The sequence below is a fragment of the Lithobates pipiens genome, unplaced genomic scaffold (genome assembly GCF_037356315.1).
Source record: "Lithobates pipiens isolate NorthernLeopardFrog02 unplaced genomic scaffold, aLitPip1_a1.2 Scaffold_13, whole genome shotgun sequence".
In the NCBI taxonomy this organism is placed as follows: domain Eukaryota; kingdom Metazoa; phylum Chordata; class Amphibia; order Anura; family Ranidae; genus Lithobates; species Lithobates pipiens.
The window spans coordinates 254,303,980-254,326,801 of NW_027507718.1; the positions used below are offsets into that span (position 1 = coordinate 254,303,980).

Below are 22,822 nucleotides of genomic sequence, written 5' to 3' on the forward strand. Positions count from 1 at the left end.
TCACTGGCTATAAGAGCAGGTTGACTAATGAAGTCTCGGAGGGTGGTAGAAGCAGTCCTGAATGCAGCCACAGCAAACCCAGGTGAAACAGCAGGTGTCCCAGATGCAGACACTTCCTCTTGCAGCACAATGAGCCTTACAGTCTCACAGCAGTACAGATTTGGACACCAAAACTTTCAGCAAGGTTCCACACAGGCAGGAAAAAATTATTCTTACCAATTGCAGTACGCAGTCCTCCACCCATAGCCTCATGGACCCCTCTATTCCAAGGCACAGTCCTCTTTGCACACAGAGCAGTGACTAAGGCAGCAGCAGTCTGTGGACAGGTATAACAGCTTATTCTCCCCACAGTAGCACAGCGCAGCACCATGGTTTATGAGCAGCACAGCTTTCCCCATTACTCTCCACATGAAGCTATCCCCCACTTTTTTCTGTCTCCTCCAGTGGCAGCTGGTGCACAAAATTTTTGGGTGGCGCAAACTTAAAAATTCAGAAAAAAACATCAATTGCACCCTCACTGTGCCCATCAAACACAGCCACTGTGCCATCAAACGCAGCCACTGTGCCTTCAAATGCTGCCAATGTGCCCATTAAATGCTGCCAGTGTGCCCATCAAATGCGGCCATTGTGCCATTGAATGCTGCCAGTGTGACTCACTCCCGCCCACTCCTCGTCTTGGTGGGGCAGTGGGTGATGGTGACGCGTGGGGTCCTCCATGTGTCTCCTGCCATCCTCATCTCCCGCCCTCTCCTCCTGATAGGCATCCCTATAGCGGCGCCTGTTATTTCAGCCAGGTCAGGTGATGGGTAACAGACTCAAGCACCTGATTGGTGGAGAGGTGGTCCAGTGTTAGGAAAGTGAATATTCATTCACTTTTCTAACACAACTGCAAGCCCCAAGCAAAACATTGCCTTCCACATGCCTGTAGAGAGCCGGAATGGCCTTCTGTGAAAAGAATTGGCATTTTGGAACCTGCAACTGATGTACACCACATTCCACAAACTCATGAAAAGGGGCCAAGTCTACCAGCTGAAAACGCAGCAGTTGCAGTGCTAGCAATTTGGTCAAGCTAGCATTCAGACAATGAGCATGTGGGTGGCTGGGACCAAATTTCTTTTTACGGTTTAGCAACTGGGGTAGGGAAGTTTGCCTGCTAAAATCACATGGTGGTGTACTGCTAGCAGGCTGCAAGTACTTGAGACACCTATTGCTATACCTTCAGTCCTCTCAGTGCAGGTTTTTGAGAGGACTGGAGGTAGAGTAGGGTTGGAGATCCCAGATGAGGAGCAAGGAGAAGTCGGCTTTTTTCTTAGATGTGGGTCTTTCAACTGCTGTTGCCAATGGACTTATCAGTTTATGTGAAATCTCCATTAATAGCTGTAAAATATTGGTAATTATGAATATATTTCATTTAGCTTGTATCTATGTAGGGTGGAATATATCTTCACAGAAATCTCTGGTTGACCAGACAAGTCAGTGCCTAGGCTTGTGTATACAAACAATGGGATCCAAACCTCATTGTTTTACACATACTCACTTCAAAGGATCCCATGCTGGGATATGCAATGAAGGGAGTCCAACCCGTAATCAATACTTAAATTCCCGGGAAAATTCAAGTTAATCTCCTGCTCAGAATATTCGCAAGGATTTGCATTAAAGGGGGCTGACTTATGCAAAGTAGGGATTGCAGATGTAGTCTGTCCTTAACCAGGAATAGGGAAGTAGGGAAGCTCACCAATCAGAGCCATGCTATGTCAACCAATGAGACATCAGCCTGTAATTATATACACATACTAGATAGGAGGGAAATACACTCTTTTATGGGAGAGCAGCCAGAATGGAACCTTGGTGCAAAGGGTAATTATGGGAAAGTTATGCATTTTACTTGTAACTAAATATGTTTTTGCTGATTAATGTTTTAAGGAATATACTCTTTGTTCTTTCATGTAATTCTCTTATTTTAACCTACTATTTTCTTTCTTGTTGTGTAGACTATAGATAGATGGTTGTGTATCAGATAGACTTTCAACTATTCACCAATAAATTTTGTTATTGTATTAAAGCTTTCACTGATGGTCAAAGAGCTCTCATTTAACCCAAATCATATCTGAGAGATATTAAATCTCAAATATAGTATACGGGAAACAGACTGCATGGGAAGTCGTCATATGTCTGGTCAAGCATGTGGTGCCCAAGCGGCTGCTGTTCTGGCCACGCTTGATCCGCTTCAGACATAGGTTGCAAACAGAAATGGTGCGATCTGCTGCACACGTCTCAAAAAAGGCACACACCAAGGAACTTTTCAAAATCAGCAGGGGAGTCAGCAGCGCCCTGCACCTGCGGAGTTCTGCCGGTGTGATGCAGTAGGATGGCTGCCCTTAAGCTGCCTCGTTGGAGTTGTGCCTCCTCCTCTATTCTATTTGGCACCCAAGTAGAGTCAGTGACCTCATCATCCCCTCCCTCCTTGGCACTGGAGTAAACTTGACACTATGCTGCAGCTGGGGGAACATGACTGCCTGTTTCTTGTCCTTCTTGGGCACCCCCTCTCTCTAGGCTCACGTTACTCCCTTCCTCAACCTGGGAACTAACATCGGAGCCTTCAAATCGCTGCACATCCTCCAGCAGCATGTACCTGACACTATGGTCGGGTAGTTCAGGGGATTCCTCCATGCATTAAGGTGGGGCTACGGAAGAAGTGACTGTGGACAAGGAGCAGGTGGAATAGGCTGCTTTGGCCTATTCCACCTGCAAACTAAGCTGAGCCTGGGTGACAGAGGATGAGGAGGATGAGGACGGCTTTGTTATCCACTCCACCAACTCTTCTGCGTGTTCTGGCTCAATAACACAGCCAGCAGCTGAGAAATAGGGCAAGCGTGCCCCATGGCCACCTGCAGAGGATGCACCATATCCACGACCAGCACTGTTGACTGCAGACTGCTTGCCCTCTTTTATTGACCTGTGAGCGTCTGCCTCTCCTTGGTGGCCTTCCGGACATGATGTATATTTTGTTTTGCAACACCACAGTACACTGTATTGTGCACTGTGTACACCACCAGAAAAGTAGTAGCAACCGCACTACGGCTGCACTGTATTGTGTACTGTGTACAAAACCAGAAAAGTAGTAGCAACTGCACTATGGGTGCACTTTATTGTAATTAAAATTTTTGATCTAATATTTCACAGCAGGGCCTGTTCCTGCACCCAACAAGAGTATCTGTGAGGGCTTACAATTTGTGGCACCACCACCAAAGGCCCAATTTTATTACAATTTGTAGCACCACCACCAAAGGCCCAGTTGATCAGGGGCATGTAATTATAATTCTTTATCTAATATTTCACTGTAGCCCACGCCCCGCGCCCACCAAGAGTAACTGTGAGGGGTTACAGTGTTGTGGCATTACCACCAAAGGCCACACTGTTCTGCCCTTGTTTAACATGTAATTACGATTTTTTTTTGAATATTTAACAGCTGGGCCTGTTCCTGCACCCAACAAGAGTAACTGTGAGGGGATACAGTGTTCTGGCACCACCAACACCTAAGACCCAATTTTATGCTGAGTATATAGGGCAGGCGGTAGAGTATATATACTTCTGTTCAGAGTATATAGTGCTGGGGCCCCCCATGCCATTTTTTTTTTATTTGGGTGCTGTGTTCCCCTTAATATCCATACCAGACCCAAAGAGCCTTGTAATGGGCTGGGGAGGGGGGGGCGGACCCATGCTGTTTTTCTCAATGATTTTCATCTATATGGCCAGGATCCGACAATAAATTACAGCTGCAAGCAGTTTTGAATAACTTTTTTCCTTTATAAATATTTTGCTGTGGTGTTGTTATAAACACGGGAAAACTGCACCACTTTACAGGCATACTATAGACACCCCCCCAGGCACACTATTTAAATAAATATTTAATTTTTGTTGTTTCACTTCAAGCATTCTTAAAATCACTGCTCCCCAAAAAAACGGCAATTCTTTTTGCATTGCTACATGTCCCTTGGGCCAGAACCCGGGTCCCCAAACACTTTTTAAGGCAAAAACTTGCATATACGCCTTTAAAATTAGCACTTTTGATTTTTCACGTTTGTGTCCCATAGACTTTAACAGTGTTTGCGTGTTTGAACAAACTTTTTTGCACATTCGAATGTTCTGGTGCAAACTGAACAGGGGTGTGTTCGTCTCATCCCTACCCACCAGATTACCTGAGTACCTGAGTACCTGTCTCCAGCCCATCTACCTGTCTCCAGCCCATCAGAGTACCCGAGTACCTATTTGCAGTTAATGTCTCATAGAATATACCTTGGGGTGTTTGCTTTCCAAAATGGGGTAATTGTGTGGTTAATGCCACTGTCCTGGTGCTCCAGGGCCTTCAAAAAGGTGATAAGTAGGAATTAAATTAGATGTGTAATTTATGCACCTAGAACACCTGAAGATGCTCCCTGCATGTTGGGCCTTTGTATATGGCCATGTGTAAAAATCTCACATATGTGATATGGAGGAGTAGCAGAATATATTTTGGAGTGTAACTGTTGCTATGCACAAAAAAAAAAATTCTTTCCACATTTTTCAAAAACTTGTGAAAAATAACTCATAATGCCTCATAGAATATAGGTTGGGGTGTTTACCTTCCAAAATGGGTTCAATGTGTGGGTAAATCCATTGTCCTGGTACTCCAGGGCCTTCAAACGTGTAATAGATAGTTAGGAAATTGTATGTCTAATTTATGCTCCTAGAGCACCTGATCACCCCTGTTTGTATCCAGGCTGTAAAAAAAGTTTCACACATGTGGTATCATCATACTCAGGAGGAGTAGCGGAATGTATATTTGGGGTATAATTGGAATATGCATATGCTGTGTGTGGGAAATAACTTTTTTTTTATTAAGACAATTTTGTGTAAAAATAATATATATATATATATATATATATATATATATATATATATATATATATATATATATATATATATATATATATATATATATATATAAATTTCCAAGAATTGTGGGAAAAAAATGACAACTTCAAAAAATGTGCCATGCCTCTTACTAAATAACTTGGACTGTCTACTATTCAAAATGGAGTCATTTTGGGGGTATTTGTACTGTCCTGACATTTCAGGCCCTCAAGAAATGAAATAGGCCATCAGTGCATCAGGTGTGATCAATTTTCAATGATTGCCACCATAGCTTGTAGACTCCATAGCTTTCACACAGACTAAATAATATGCACTAATTTGGGTTAGTTTTACCAAAGATATGTAGCAGTATAAATGTTGGCCCGAATTTTTGAACAAAAATGACTTATTTGCAAAATATTATCATAGAAACGAAAAAAATGTTTTTTTTTTTCAAATTTTTCACTCTTTTTTCACTTACACCCCTTTCACGCCAGGGAGTTTTGCAGGCACTATAGCCTTAGAAATAGCGCCTGCAAAATGCCCTAAAGAAGCTGCACCATTGTCTGTAGTGTGAAAGCCCGAGGGCTTTTACACTACAGCGGTGCGCTGGCAGGACGTCAGGGAAAAGTCCTGCCAGCAGCTTCTTTGGAGCGGTGAAGGAGCGGTGTGTTTACCGCTCCTCCACCGCTGCTCCCCATTGAAATCTATGGGACAGCGCTGTAATACCGCCGGCAAAACGCCGCTATTGCGGCGTATTGCCAGCAGTTTTAACCCTTTCTCGCCCGCTAGCGGGGGTAAAAGCGCCCCGCTAGCGGCCGAAATGCGCCGCAAATCCGGCGGTAAAACACCGCTAAAAATAGCGGCGTTTTATTTCGCCCGCGATGTGGGCGGTGTGGTGTGAATGGGGTCTTATGTCACAAAAAATAACCTTTCCAACAGAGCATCCACTGGGTTACTGGGTCTTGAGGATGGAACACTGGCCAGAACTTGCTCAATATGCAATTGAGCTACTGGCCTGTCCTGCATCCAGCGTGCTTTCTGAATGCACATTCAGTGCTGCTGGAGGGTTTGTAACATCAAAGAGCGCGCCTGTTCACAGACTCAGTTGATAGGCTCACAGTCATAAAAATGAATCATCCTTGGATCAGCAGCTATCAAGCACCTGATTCTGATGTAACTGATTGAATTTGCTTTGGATGTGGGATCCCTTGAAGACTGCCTATGCTAACTATCCTATTCATCCTCAATCTTGATGCTGCTGTCTTCCAACAATATTTTTGGTTTAGGGCACCAAGGGCACCAACTTCCATGGTCCAAATATGGCAAAAGGGAACAATGGAATTTTGTTTGTGTTTAAGACAATATTCTACTGAGAATCGTACCATATCCGCATATGTCTAAAAGTGTATGAATATAAGCCCATACCCGATATATTATATCCCATAAAATAGATCAAGTCATGATTGTATTGTCTGTTGGCATAATAATCTAGTAGGTAATATGTATTAATCTGATTAGAAACACCCCATATGTAGAAATGTATGCATATATATATGTACACAGTATCTCACATAAGTGAGTACACCCCTCACATTTTTGTAAATATTGTATTCAATCTTTTCATGTGACAACACTGAATAAATGACACTTCGCTACAATGTAAAGTAGTGAGTGTACAGCTTGTAAATTTGCTGTCCCCTCAAAATAACTCAACACACAGCCATTAATGTCTAAACAGCTGGCAACAAAAGTGAGTACACCCCTAAGTGAAAATGTCCAAATTGGGCCCAATTAGCCAGTTTCCTTCACCTGTGTCATGTGACTCATTAGTGTTACAAGATCACAGGTGTGAATGGGGAGCAGGTGTGTTAAATTTGGCATTATCGCTCTCACTCTCTCATACTGGTCACTGGAAGTTCAACATCATCATCAGCACCTCATGGCAAATAACTCTCTGATGATCTTAAAAGAAAAGAATTGTTGCTCTACATAAAGATGGCCCAGGCTATAAGAAGTTTGCAAAGACCCTGAAACTGAGCTGCAGCAAGGTGGCTGAGACCATACAGAGGTTTAACAGGACAGGTTCCACCCAGAACAGGCCTCACATGGTGGATCCAAGAAGTTGAGTGCATGTGCTCAGCATCATATCCAAAGGTTGTCTTTGGGAAATAGACATATGAGTGCTGCCAGCATTGCTGTAGAGGTTGAAAGGGTGGGGGGTCAGCCTGTCAGAGCTCAGACCATATACCAAACTGCATCAACTTGGTCTGCATGGCTGTCGCCCCAGAAGGAAGTCTCTTCAAAAGATGATGCACAAGAAAGCTCGCAAACAGTTTGCTGAAGACAAGCAGACTAAGGACATGGATTACTGGAACCATGTCCTGTGGTCTGATGAGACCAAGATAAACTTATTTGGTTCAGATGGTGTCAAGCGTGTGTGGCGGCAACCAGGTGAGGCGTACAAAGACAAGCATGGTGGTGAGAGTCATGGACTGGGACTGCATGAGTGCTTCTGGAACTGGGGATCTACAGTTCATTGAGGGAACCATGACCGCCAACATGTACTGTGACATACTGAAGCAGAGCATGTTTCCCTCCCTTCACAGACTGGGCCACAGGGCAATATTCCAACACAATGACCCCAAACACATCTCCAAGATGACCACTGCCTTGCTAAAGAAGCTAAGGCTAAAGACAATGGGCCGGCCAAACATGTCTCCAGACCTAAACCCTATTGAGCATCTGGTGGGCATCCTCAAATAGAAGGTGGAGAAGCAGAAATCCTCTAACATCCATCACCTTTGTGATGTCGTCATGGAGGAGTGGATGAGGACTCCAGTGGCAACCTGTGAAGCTCTGGTGAACTCCATGCCCAAGGGGGTTAAGGCAGTGCTGGAAAATAATGATGGCCACACAAAATATTGACACTTTGGGCCCTATTTGGACATTTTCACTTAGGGGTGTACTCACTTTTGTTGCCAACGGTTTAGACATTCATGGCTGTGTGTTGAGTTATTTTGAGGGGACAGCAAATTTACACTGTTATACAAGTTGTACACTCACTACTTTACATTGTAGCACAGTGTCATTTCTTCAGTGTTGTCACATGAAAAGATATAATAAAATATTTACAAAAATATGAGGGGTGTACTCACTTTTGTGAGATACTGTGTGTGTATGTGTGTGTATATATAGATATATATCTATATCTATATATATGACACATGTGTGTCATGAGAAGTGCATAATTCTACAACAAGTTATTTAGAATAACTATATCCCTGGTCTTGGAATGACACTGGGTTAAAAGAGGCAATGTCTGATCAAACAAGGAAGTTAATTTCATTAACCAATGGAAAGAAGTTCCACCTTCTGGGATAGACTTATTAAAACTTTTTACAAGCTTATTGTCCAGAATGGTATATAGGACCAGGAGAAGAAACCATTAGGACATACTAAAATACACTGCTTACACTCACCACACTCATCACTACATACTGTACACTTGACACACTTCATACCCTCATCATCACGTCTCATACTCTGATACTTTAAGGATGAAAGATTCAACTCCTCCTTAACAAAACACAATTTTGGGAAAGGCAGTCACCTTAGGGGACTTTAGTAAAGACCATTGTAAGCCAGCAGCTTTTTGGAAGGGCAATTATGTTACAATGATCTTTCCTTACTCATTGATTATTTGCATATACTTATTATTGATTGTTCATGACATTTAGACTATTATTCCCTGATGCAACTATTGTATATTTCTCTTTAACTTTATTTTTGTTTTTCTAAATTTTATCATCTTTTGTTTGGTGCTGTATTAGCATGCCATTTGTTTTACATAGCTAACCCTTATGCCCCGTACACATGAGAGGGATTAAGTCTGACAGACCTCCAAAGGAGTTCCGCCGGAGTTCCGACGGAGTTCTGGCGGACTTTTCGACCGAACGGACTTGACCACACACCATCACACCAAACTCCGACGGAGTCGAACGTGATGACGTACGACTGGATTCGACGTAGGAAGTTCATAGACAGTAGCCAATAGCTGCCCTAGCGTCGGTTTTAGTCCGTCGGAGTAGCACACACACGAGTGAATTTTTCGAAGGGGACCGGGTCCGGCGGAGTTCCGTCGGGAAAATTTGAAGCATGCTTCATTTCTAAAGTCCGTCAGACTTTGGCGAAGCTAAAGTCCGTTGCAGCCCACACACGATCGGATAGTCTGACGGACTCGGTCCGTCGGAGTTTGGATGTCGAAAAGTCCGCTCGTGTGTACGGGGCTTTACTCTTGCTGCAGAGGGGTAACTGTTAGACATGTGCGCCATCAATAAATTTGTTTTGTTTCGTTCCGTACTAAAATTCATTCGTATTGCGTAATTCGGGTCCAAAATTTCATGCAAAATACGAATTTTAGTTAGGTTCGTTAACTTTTCGTAACAATTATTTTCACTATAAGGGGTTCCCACCATCCCTGTGCTGTGCTGACTTCTTGGGTTTTTAACGTTTAGGTTTGTTAACTTTTTTCAAGCTGAAATTCATAAGCAAAATTTCGTATTTTGTACAGAATTTGGAAGCATAACAATTTGTATTTTGGATCTTCCCGAATGCACGAATTTACGGAAATTCGTAGGATATTTCGTTTCCTACGAAACTAATTGCACATGCCTAGTAACTGTTGCTGCATAAATCACATATTTTTTTTTCCCTGATAGTTAAATATAGTATATAAATATATATATATATATATATATATATATATATATATATATATATATATATATATATATATATATATATATATATATGCTTATTGTGTCTACAAGAAGAAATCAATCCTTTTGTTTCATTTGCATTGTATCAAAACCCATTAGTGAGTATTGCGAATAATTTGGGATTTTATGTAAGATTTTATGTATGTCATCTATAATCTAACTATTTATTGTGAATACGTCTAGTAAATACATATTCCATATTTTGTCTGTATTCATATCATTTGATGTGTGATTTTAACAAGAAAGCTATTTGTTATTTTAGAAACTACTAGGGAGGAACTAAAGAGTAGAGTAGATAGATTGACTCTGAGTTCCAGTGCCACATTACAGTTCCTGCCAGGGAAAAGCTCTGTTCCAAGCTATCGAATAACAGTTGAAGGAATTCCCATGACTACTGATTTTGTCTTCAGGTCTCCAACACATTGTGCATTGGATATATGTACGGTTATTAATCTCTTCCTATAAAAAGCTTGTATTTTTTGTACTGGTGCTTCTATATGCTTACAATTTATGTTATATGCTGGTTTCAGTAGTTATTTTGCTCACAATTACTTTGAAGAGCTTTCTGGTTAATTTCCGTTCTGTTTTGGATGGAGGCACTGCCAACTTTATTATCATGCCTACTTCTGGTCCTATTTACCCTGCAGTTTTAAAACTCTTATTTACCTACAATTTTAATGCAATATATTGTTTGGGGGAGGTACATTTTTCATAACCCCCCAAAAGAGGGCCAAAGTATACCAGGGACTATTTTCATATTGGGTTCTGAGCATCTTCTTTATGACTTATGTTCTATTACATTTATATACTATTTGACTTAAAGTTTGTGTCACTTGGAGAACACACTTACAGAATATGAATTTTACAGACTACAGTATAATATAGAGCTCCTTCTTTTTTATTCTGTAACAGCCTTCACTCTTCTGATAAGGCTTTCTGCAATATTTTGCAGTATATCTGTGGGAATGTGTGTCAGCTCAGCAAAAACAGCATTTGGGAGGTCAGGTAATGTTAGAAAAAAAAGACTTGGCCCTCAAATAGTGTTCCAATTCTGCCCAGAGGTGTTCAGTTGGTTTGAGGTCACGACTTTCTGCAGGATTTCTAAGTTTCTTAACTTGGCAATCCAATCTATTGCGAACAGGACATGTTTATGCTGCTCACAGAAAACTGTTACCACAAGGTTGCAAGTGCACAATTGTCTAAAATGTATTTGTATTCTCTAGCATTAACAGTACTCTTCAATGAAACACCTCAACTCAAAAATTTGGAGGGGGTGCCTATGTACCTTTTTGGAAAAATGTGATGAGAAGGTGTCCACAAACTTTTCTCTTTTCATCTCATATAAATAAAACTCTTCTTGTTCTGTGTGCCTTTTTTACTACGTCACAATACAGAATTATCTATCTGCATACCACGAAGCACCATTATGCCTTAGGTTACCTCAGGTCTGTCAGGATCTTAGCATCACCACAAAGGCCGCGTACACACGCGGGGACTGTTCGCTCAACTTTGTCCGCTCAACAGTGTTTGGGCGGACAGTCCGCTCGTGTGTGGGCTTTCAGCGGACAGTTTCAGCGGACAGTCTGCTGAACAAAGTTTTTCGGAAATTCCGAAAAACTGTCCGCTGAAACTTTGTTTCAGCGAACAGTCCCCTCGTGTGTAGGCTTGTTCGTCAAACTAAGTTCCGCGCATGCTCAGAAAGGATTTACACGCCGAAGTTTGCATTGCAGTGTATAGGACGTCGTTTTCTAGTCCCGTCGTACGTGCCGTTCACGTCATCGCACACGGTTTCAGCGGACTGTTCGTTCGTCGTGTGTGGGCAAGTCCGTCCATGCTAATTTTGAGCGGACTGTGCGCTGAAACTGTTTGACGGACAAAGTTGAGCGAACAGTCCCCGCGTGTGTACGCGGCCTAAGAGATTCAAATGGCCTGCATGTTTTTTAGAACCCGATTAGAGTTTTATTACAAATTGTGAAATTTGCCTATTTATGGACATTTTTACTTCGTTAGTCCCTTTTTAATGAAGATTATTAATGCAATGACACAAAAGAGACTTTTCTCAAGATTTAAAATACCCCACACTTTTTTTTTATAGTTGTTACATGATAAAAGTAAATTATAGGTTGCGTATAACTTTTATCTGTTAAAACAACCCTACACATTCCCATTTGCAAATATTTTTCTCTAAATATTACTTTCAGTAAGCTCTTGCATGGTCTATATAAGGGACTATAGAAAACAAAGCTTGAAAAAAAAAAGTCAGTTGGAATATACTGTACCTGCCCTTTTGCTATATACTGTATGCTCCAATATGGAGACTCTCAAAGATGAGTTTGAATCACACTTCACAGATAGGCCTTGACAAGGCAGTGTGGCTTCCACATGTACGGTAATTGCAAATGTTGTGTCTGTTTTAAAGCAAATCATTATACAGTGTAATCTCCTGGGAAAACTTTTGTGTGGTTATCCTATTGTTGACTTTGATGAGTTTTCTCAACAAAACTGAAGTCTACATTTAATAAATAAAGTTAAGCTAACAACAATTGTATTAGCTGTTTAGCTTTTGGAGTTACCAGGTCACCAATAAAAACATACTTTAGCATATTGAATATTAAGAAGATTAATGTACATCACTTACATTCTTACATCGTTAAACAATTGTACTGCAGTTAGCCCCTGTACACACGGTCGGACATTCTGCCAACCAAATCCGTCGGATTTTGTCCGTCGGATTTTGCCTGTCGGATCTTGTCCGAAACTGTTGCATACACACGGTCGGACTAAGGCCGCGTACACATGCGCGGACTGTTTGCCCAACCTTGTTCGTCAAACAGTTTCGGCAAACAGTCCGCTCAAAATTTGCATGAGCGGACTTGCCCACACACGAGCGGACTGTTTCAGCGAACTGTTTGCCAAACAGTTCGCTCAACTTTTGAAATGAACGGACTCGCCCACGTAAGGAGGAGGCAAATCCGCCCATTTCGAGCGCGTGTACAGGTAGGCGGGGCCCGCGAAGGAGACGTCGCGGGCTCCGCCGCCTGGAATGGGCTTAAAGGGGAACCCCAACGCCGAAGAAAATCGGCGTGGGGGTTCCCCCAAAGTCCACACCAGACCCTTGTCCGAGCACGCTACCCGGCCGGCCAGGAAAGGGGGGCGAGCGAGCGCGCCCCCCCTCCTGAGCCGTACCAGGCCGCGTGCCCTCAACATGGGGGGGTGCCTTGGGGAAGGGGGGGCCGCGCGGCCCCCCCACCCCAAAGCACCTTGCCCCCATGTTGATGAGGACAAGGGCCTCTTCCCGACAACCCTGTACCCCTACCCATTCACCTGTGAAATAAAGTACAAAAAAAAACACAACACAGGGAAAAAATATTTTATTGCACAGCTCCGGGGGTCTTCCGTCTTCGGGGGTCTTCTCGCCGGACTCCTCCGCTATCTGTGTGTAGCTCTTTTGCTAGCGGAGGAGTCCGGCTTTCTTCCTCCCCGCCGCCGGCCTCTTCTCCCGACTTCGGGGGTCTTGTCCCCCTCTTCGGTTCTTCTGCCGGGCCACCGCGCCTTCTTGTAGCTCTTTTGCAGGCGGTGGCCCGGTCTTCTGTCGCCGCTGTCGTCGCCGCCGCCGCCGCCGCCTTCCGTTCTTGTTCTTCTTCTTGTTCTTCTTCTTCTTCTCCTGGAGATGTTGACTCGACGAGCTCTCCGGCCGGAATGCCAGGGACACGCTCCGCTGCCACTTATATAGTGACAATGGGGCGGTGTCACATGGTATATGTCACATGGGTTGGTCACATGGTGACCCCGCCCCCTTACGATGTCATAGTCCCCATGTGACATCAACCCATGTGACCAACCCATGTGACATATACCATGTGACACCGCCCCATTGTCACTATATAAGTGACCGCACAGCGCGGCTCTGGCATTCCGGCCGGAGAGCTCGTCGAGTCAACATCTCCAGGAGAAGAAGAAGAAGAACAAGAACGGAAGGCGGCGGCGGCGGCGACGACAGCGGCGACAGAAGACCGGGCCACCGCCTGTAAAAGAGCTACAAGAAGGCGCGGTGGCCCGGCAGAAGAACCGAAGGCGGCGACAGAAGAACGGAAGGCAGCGGCGACAGAAGACCGGGCCACCGCCTGCAAAAGAGCTACAAGAAGGCGCGGTGGCCCGGCAGAAGAACCGAAGAGGGGGACAAGACCCCCGAAGTCGGGAGAAGAGGCCGGCGGCGGGGAGGAAGAAAGCCGGACTCCTCCGCTAGTAAAAGAGCTACACACAGATAGCGGAGGAGTCCGGCGAGAAGACCCCCGAAGACGGAAGACCCCCGGAGCTGTGCAATAAAATATTTTTTCCCTGTGTTGTGTTTTTTTTTGTACTTTATTTCACAGGTGAATGGGTAGGGGTACATTGTACCCCATACTCATTCACATAGGGTGGGGGGCCGGTATCCGGGGGCCCCCTTCTTAAAGGGGGCTCCCGGATTCCGATAAGCCCCCCGCCCGCAGACCCCGACAGCCAACGGCCAGGGTTGTCGGGAAGAGGCCCTTGTCCTCATCAACATGGGGGCAAGGTGCTTTGGGGTGGGGGGGCCGCGCGGCCCCCCCTTCCCCAAGGCACCCCCCCATGTTGAGGGCACGCGGCCTGGTACGGCTCAGGAGGGGGGGCGCGCTCGCTCGCCCCCCTTTCCTGGCCGGCCGGGTAGCGTGCTCGGACAAGGGTCTGGTGTGGACTTTGGGGGAACCCCCACGCCGATTTTTTTCGGCGTTGGGGTTCCCCTTTAAGCCCATTCCAGGCGGCGGAGCCCGCGACGTCTCCTTCGCGGGCCCCGCCTACCTGTACACGCGCTCGAAATGGGCGGACTTTCCGAGCGGGAACAGTTTGCTCATTTCGAAAGTAGCCTACACACGGGCGGACTGTTCGCTCAAACACAGTTTCAGCGGACAGTTTTTCGGAATTTCCGAAAGACTTTGTCCGTCCAACTGTCCGCTGAAACTGTCCGCTGAAAGCCCACACACGGGCGGACTGTCCGCCCAAACACTGTTCAGCGGACAAGGTTGGGCGAACAGTCCGCCCGTGTGTACGCGGCCTAAGTTGTCGAAAAATCCGATCATTCAGACCGTGATGACGCAATTTCGTTGATGGGACTAGTAGCCAATAGCTTTGATGTAGGAATTTGATCTGAGCATGCGTGGCACTTGGTCCGATCAAAATTCTCTACACATGATCGGGGTATGTTCGATCGAACCAGTTGGTCGGAAAATATTTCCAACATGTTGGAAAATTGGGTCTGACGGATATTCCGACAGAATCAGTCCGATGCATACCAGGACACATTCCGACGGATTCTCCGACCATGTGTACAAGGGCTTAGACTGTACATACCTGTTTACCCAACTGATCCTTCTTCATCAATCCTGTTGCAGCAGCAATATTTCCAGCACCCTCTACTGTTCTGTGTGCTACTGCAGTCACTCCTGTAACCATTGCTCCACCCACATGAGAAACTTGTTCTTTGGTTTTCTCAGCCACTGGTAATAATAGAAAATTAGAGTTCAAGCATTATGACCTTGCAATGTACAATATGAAATGTACTATCAGCGCAGTACTAAACTTAATCAATAAGGCAATGAGAGAACTGAAGTGAAAAAGGCAGTAGCCTACATCAACCAATAACAATTATTGTTTTATTTATTTAATTAATTTGGTAATCTGAATGGGTCATCATTACTTACTGGTTCAAGTATACACTGCAAAGGTCTAAAGCACCTTTACCCTATTAAAAACCTAAACCTTTTCATGTCTATTATATTAAAATTTACTTACATTGGGGATGAAATAAATGTTATAATGATATTATTTTTTTACAATTTGCAGGGACTAATATAATATTAATTTAATGGTTTGTGAGGTGCAGGATATGAGACTAGAAAAAGTAGAAAAATGACTCTTTGCTCTTTCTATGAATAAAAGGTAGTTTAATGTTAGCTGCAGAATATACCACGGGGTGCAGTACTTTTGTGAGTCAAAATCCCAGAAAATAATTATAAGGTATTGTCAGCTATGCTGGAAAATAAGCTGTCATGGTTAGCAACTATATCATTATTTGCACAATAGCTTATTAGTAAATTATAATTCTTATGCCATACTGTTGACAAACTAGTCATGTCTGCCTGGGGGTACAATGCAAAGTGCAATAAAAAGTCCATCTCACTCATAATTATGTAAAGTCCACTAATAAAGATATTTACATTGGCACATGACATTACAAAGCAATCCCCTTGGTCCATGTAACGACCAAATCAAATCTCTTCATTGTGAATTGTTTAAAGGGGTAAAATATGTCTTCTAGGATGGGATCGTTATTAAAATAAAGTAATAAAAAAGCTTTGGTTTTAAAGTTACCTTTCAAATGTGGAATTTAATTTATATTGGTTAAATCGTTTCCACCATTTTGTTATTGTCATGCATCATAAGAGGCAAATAGAAACAGAAGTTTTTTCTATACCTGTTGTTACTCCATGTACAACACCTTCTTTTGTCTTGGAACCTGAAGGCAACAAAAGCAACACAATTCACATGTCAGTGAAGAATAACAAATTTGCTGATATGCTTGTAATAATGTCAAATAAAGTTGATGACCCAGTATACAAATATTTGCGTAGTAAATTTAGTAGTACCATATTACTAAGATTTCACCAAAAGAATACTGAGTTGGGACAACTATAGCTATAATATACTGAACTTTTCTAACACACTCTCCTCATCATTACACACCCAGTTTTAAATGCAAGTCTGGACACTTGTAATTAAAATACATATTTTGACCTACCTTAGCTGCCAAAAGATTTGTAATTATATTAACCCTTTCATGACTAAGCCTATTTTTGGAATTTGGTGTTTACAAGTTAAAATCCATATTTTTTGCTAGAAAATTACTTGGAACCCCCAAACATTATATATATTTTTTTAGCAGAGGCTCTAGAGAATAAAACGGCGATTGTTGCAATATTTTATGTCACACGGTATTTGCGCAGTGGTGTTTTAAACGCAACTTTTTGGGAAAAGGGACACTTTCATGAATAAAAAAAAAACAAAACAGTAAAATTAGCCCAATTTTTTTGCGAAATGTGAAAGATAATGTTACGCCGAGTAAATAGATACCAAACATGTCACACTTTATAATTGCGCGCACTTGTAGATTGACGACAAAGTACGGTACCTAAAAATCTCAATAGGCGACGCTTTAAACATTTTTTACGGTTACCAGGTTAGCGTTACAGAGGAGGTCTACTGCTAGAATTATTGCTCTCGCTCTGACGATCGCGGCGATACCTCACATGTGTGACTTGAACACCGTTTACGTACGCGGGCGCGACTTCCGCATGCGTTTTCTTTGCTTCGCGAGCTCGCGGGGACGGCGGGCGCTTTGAATTTTTTTTTTTTTATTTTTTTTTTTTTTTATTTATTTTTAAATGACTAAATTGTTTAAAAAAAAAAAAAAAAAATTTGATCACTTTTATTGCTGTCACAAGGAATGTAAACATCCCTTGTGACAGTAATAGGTGGTGACAGGTACTCTTTATGGAGGGATCGGGGGTCTAAAAGACCCCCCACCCCTCCTTTACACTTCAGTGTATTCAGATCGCCAAAAACAGCGATTCTGAATACCGGATATTTTTTTAAAACCGGCGCCATTGGCAGCCGAGTAAACGGGAAGTGACGTCATGACGTCGCTTCCGTGTTTACGATGAGGAGACTGGAACGAAGCCGATTACGGCTTCGTTCCAGTTCCTCCCCAGCAGCCAGAGCCGACGGATCTTTAATCGGTGCTCCCGATCGAGCGGGAGCACCGGTAACAGCGGCGAGAGGCGGCGGGAGGGGGGGGGGCGTCCCCTCCCGCTCCTCCGGCATAACAGCCGAGCGGCTTTTAGCCGCATCGGTTGTTATGCCTGGATAGCCAATCGCCTGCTGTAAAAAACGGTACCGGGATGATGCCTGCAGGTGCGGGCATCATCCCGGTATAACCCCCGGAAGCCGAGTACGCAGATGTGCGTACGCTCGGCGGGAAAGGGTTAAAGTGCTTCCAAAGTGAGAAGCTTTTTTTTTATCTTAATGCATTCCTCCCAGCAGCCCCCACAGCCCCTATAATACTTACTTGAGCCCCATCTCGATTGAAGGATGTTGCACGAGAGTCTCGGCTGTCTGGGACTCTCCCTCCTTATTAGCTGAGACAGCGGTGGAGCGGCATGGGCTTGTGCTGCTGTGACTCAAAATCAGTGAGCCAATAAGGAGAGAGAGGGGGTGGGGCCATGCTACGTCTCTGTGTCTGAATGGACACACAGAGCAGGGGTTTGGCTTGGGTGCCCCCATAGCAAGCTGCTTGCTGTGGTGGAATTTAGGTGGAAGGGGGGACCAAGAGTGCCGGCGAGGGACACAAGAAGAGAAGGATCTGGGCTGCTTTGTACAAAACCATTACACAGAGCAGGTATGTATAACATGCTTGTTATTTTTGAAAAAAAAAAGACAATATTTTAATATCACTTTAATCCCTTGCCCCAGACATACCAGACAAACAATACATTCACATAATTTTACTTTACCGTGGAACAACTTGGTTATAAAACCATTCCAAGTCATCTGACTGGACAGTAAAGGATAAAGGAACCACACAAATAATGCAATCACTCTGTCATTGGGCTCTCTTTGCCCACCAACAAGATCCCAAGCCCCACAGCCTGATTGGATCCTATAATGGCCCAGCCTTTCCACCAGATGTGCAGGTAGTAACGTCTCACCCACTACTTGTTTCGTTCTCCCACTAATCAATGAAGCAAGTCAGTACGCAACACACTCCGTCCTCCGTATACTTTGAATACCTGGGGCATGGCCACACGGCAGGCAAGTCCTTAACTGGGAGTGGAATCACAATCACTGAGATGTGTTGGACATGCACAGGGACAACACTAATTTTCTACACCAGTCATCGAATCACTTGAGTGTTTATGGACTTTATGGATACTTATTATATTTATTTTTATTTTTAAATTAATCTTTAAATTACATTTTTTTTTTTTAACATTCTTCACAGAGAGTGTGTTGCTCTTGTTTTTTTCTCTGGGTGTATTGGCTCTTAATGTCTCTTGAGTTTTATCTTTTATCACTTAATATGATATGAGGCACTTTTAAGTTTGAGAGATTTAGCGAATGTTTTGAAAGATCTTTTTTTGAACATTATTTAGGTGATATTTAGGAGGTCACTGTGTATGCACTACACTATTGATTTGGCAACACTACAGCGCCGCTATTTATCCTATTGGTTCAAGAGGTATAAATTCAGATAGATGTTTGTTGTGCTGTAGGCGGCTGCTTTAGTTTTAGTTTTTCACTTTTCACATATCTATAAGCTCAGTGGTGATAACACGAGTTGGAGGGCAGGTACTTGTGAATCATCAGTTTTGCAATGATTTAACCTCTTGCAAACCAGCCTCCATCATTATACTGCAGCAAGACAATTATGGGAAATGATAGGTGGCACAGATAGGCGGCACTGATGAGCAGCAATGACGGGCACTAATGATGCCACTGATGGGATAACACTGATAAACAGGCACTGAGGGGCCTGAAAGGCAGCACTGACTGGCTTCACTAATGTGCACAGGTTGGCATTACTGATGGACACAAATTGGCATCACTGATGTGCACAGATTAGTGTCAGATAGTCACTGACTGGCAGCACTGCTGGGGCTGCCCTGATAATCAGGGCACTAATGATCTGTACAGATCTCCCCTGCAAGGAGATGCCACTGATTGGCATCATATGATGTTGTCCCTGCACAAGAGGGAATCCCGCCCGCCATCATTTTACTATATGGCAGATGGGAGGTGATAAAAAGTGCTGAATAACAAAAGAATGCCCCCGGTCAGAAGAGGGTAAAAGCTTCCAGGGGTCAAGTGATTAAAAAATATATATAATATTTACATAAGGGTGTGTTTTTTTATCGACATGGATATCAGCTTTAAATTGGTAGAACATCTACTGGCGGGAACTGGTCCTTAAATTTATAAAATGATACAATAGACTATTATAATTAATCCTGGGTGGTTGCTTCCTGTCTTTTGTTCCCTCACAAAGGTGACTATAACATAAAGACATATGAACACATGTGCTGAAATTGTGTATTCTTTAGGAAAATGTATCCTTTACCCTGCTCTTGCTGCTCAGTTTGACGTCTGGAATTCTGTATTAGCTCTTAATATCACACTTCACATCTCATTCTATGACTCATTTGTCATCCTCACTTTTTTATACTGATTCAGATTAACAAGTACAAGTGTTGTCCATCTGTGGTGCTATAATTTTGCTCTGCTGAAGCCCTACTTTCTGGCAAGCTTACATTTCAAAAGAAAACTTGATTTTACAACATCAATCTCATTAGTAATGCAAAGAGATATGTTTGCCATACTAATGCATATAATTAACAACTCCAGAAGTCTCTAATGATTTACCTTAGGAAATATTTCACTATTGATAGAACTGCTAAAGGGTATTTGTATTTTACATTATAAAATACAGTATCTCACAAAAGTGAGTACACGCCTCACATTTTTTTGTAAATACTTTATTATATCTTTTCGTGTGGCAACATTGAAGAAATGACACTTTGCTACAATGTAAAGCAGTGAGTGTAAAGCTTGTATAACAGTGTAAATTTGCTGTCCCCTCAAAATAACTCAACATACAGCCATTAATGTCTAAACTGCTGGCAACAAAAATGAGTACACCCCTAAGTGAAAATGTCCAAATCGGGTCCAATTATTCATTTTCCCTTCCCTGGTGTCATGTGGCCCATTATTGTTACAAGGTCTCAGGTGTGACTGGGGAGCAGGTGTGTTAAATTTGGTGTTATAACTCTCACTCTTTCATACTGGTCACTGGAAGTTCAACATGGCACCTCATGGCAAAAAACTTTCTGAGGATCTGAAAAAAACTAATTGTTGCTCTACATAAAGATAGCCTAGGTTATAAGAAGATTGGCAAGACCCTGAAACTGAACTGCAGCATGGTGGCCAAGACCATACAGCAGTTTAACAAGACAGGTTCCACTCAAAACAGGCCTTGCCATGTTCGACCAAAGAAGTTGAGTGCACGTACTCAGCATCACATCCAGAGGTTGTCTTTGGGAAATAAACGAATGAGTGCTTACAGCATTACAGCATTGCTGCAGAGGTTGAAGGGGTGGGGGGTCAGCCTGTCAATGCTCAGACCATATGCCTCACACTGCATCAGATTGGTCTGCATGGCTGTCGTCCCAGAAGGAAGTCTCTTCTAAAGATGATGCACAAGGAAGCCTATAAAACTTATTTGGTTCAGATGGTGTCAAGCATGGTTGGCAACCAGATGAGGAGTACAAAGACAACTGTGTTTTGCCTACAGTCAAGCACGGTGGTGGGAGTATCATGGTCTGAGATTGTAGGGCAGCTGCAGGGCAGTATTCCAACATTATAATGACCCCAAACACACCTCCAAGATGACCACTGCCTTGCTAAAGAAGCTGAGGGTAAAAGTGATGGACTGTCTCTAGATGTCAACCCTATTGAGCATCTGTGGGGCATCCTCAAATGGAAGGTGGAAGAGTGCAAGCTCTCTAACATCCACCAGCTCCATGATGTCGTCATGTATGAGTGGAAGAGGACTCCAGTGGCAACCTGTGAATCTCTGGTGAACTCCATGTCCAAAAGGGTTAAGGCAGTGCTAGAAAATAATGGTGGCCATACAAAATATTGACACTTTGGGCCCAATTTGGACATTTTCACTTAGGGGTGTACTCACTTTTGTTGTCAGCGGTTTAGACATTAATGGCTGTGTGTTGAGTTATTTTGAGGGGACAGCAAATTTACACAGATATACAAGCTGTACACTCACTACTTTACATTGCACCAAAGTGTAATTTCTTTAGTGTTGTCACATGAAAAGATACAAAAAATGTACAAAAATGTGAGGGGTGTACTCACTTTTGTGTGATACTGTATATAAAGACATGAAAACAGAAAAGATTTTCTAATCTGTTAAGAATGTGTAAAACTAATCACATAACATTTTAAAAATGTATGTTTGTTTTTTTAGCCTTATGTGCACATAAAATCTGTTAATAAAAAAAAGCTATATGTATTCTATGACCCAGAGCTATAGTTCACACCACTTTATTAATCAATATTTCATTTAGTACAGCTCAAACCTTAGACTAAATAGTACCCTTGGCATACAAAGCACATAAGCCTTCAGGTAGAACTATAGGCAAAACTTTTTTTTTCATTTTGGATAGGGTAAGGGAGGATTATAACCCCCATCAGACTTTTTTTTGCCATCTGTGTCCCACTGGGGAGATTTCCCTTCACTTTCTGTCCATAGCCAAACAGGAAGTGAGAGGAAATCCCTGAAAATTAAGGCAATTCATTGGGGTCCCCCAGGCCACCAGATCTAGGGTCTCCATTGGAAGGTTTTCCCTTTATTACTTTTCTGGGGACAACCCAAAATTTGGGATTTTCATTTACTTTCACTGATAATGGTAAATAGGACAAATAGAGAGAATGGATCTGCCTAACGGGGGCACAGACAGCAATACACACTGACAAGTGTTCTAATCCCTCTCCACTCCCTTCAAAGCTAATAAAACATGTTTTGCCTTTAGTTATACTTTAAAGCTGAACTCCACGTATGATCATTACTGCATACTAAAATTAGTCTAGCTTTGACCAATGTCAGTCTGCATATTGTATACCTGTGGGGCCTCTGGGGAACCTGACAATTGCTGTTGGCATTCATATGGTGATAGCCGCAATCTTCTGGGTTCTGTGCCAAAGGAGCTTCCCCTCTGCACTCTGACTAGAGAATTTTGCTTGCTCAACACTTTCACCATTCACAAAATTTCTTATGTTTTTTTTTAATGAATAGAAATGATTCTTTGATTGGATAGGGAAGAGCGTGTGATATCACCACCTCTAGTTTCCAGCCTATCCAATCAGAGAATGGCTTGTACAAAATGTTCTGTGAATGGCTGCTCTGTCGAGTGAGCAAACTCCTATAGTCAGTTGGCAGAGGGAAAGCCACTGGGCACAGGACCCAGAAGACCTCGGCTATCACTGTGGTAGTAGTAACCCTCCTC

At 43.1% G+C, this 22,822-nt stretch overlaps 1 protein-coding gene across 1 annotated transcript in view; it reads right to left on the reverse strand.

Moving 5' to 3' along the window:
- Window positions 1-22,822, reverse strand: part of SNCA (synuclein alpha) — a 143,857-nt gene that overhangs the window by 104,290 nt on the left and 16,745 nt on the right. Inside the window, exons 3-4 of the mRNA XM_077476553.1 lie at window positions 16,165-16,206; window positions 15,042-15,187 (exon numbers count right to left, since the gene is read on the reverse strand). Coding sequence (XP_077332679.1) covers window positions 15,042-15,187; window positions 16,165-16,206 — 188 coding nt within the window. The remainder of the gene's footprint in view (window positions 1-15,041; window positions 15,188-16,164; window positions 16,207-22,822) is intronic.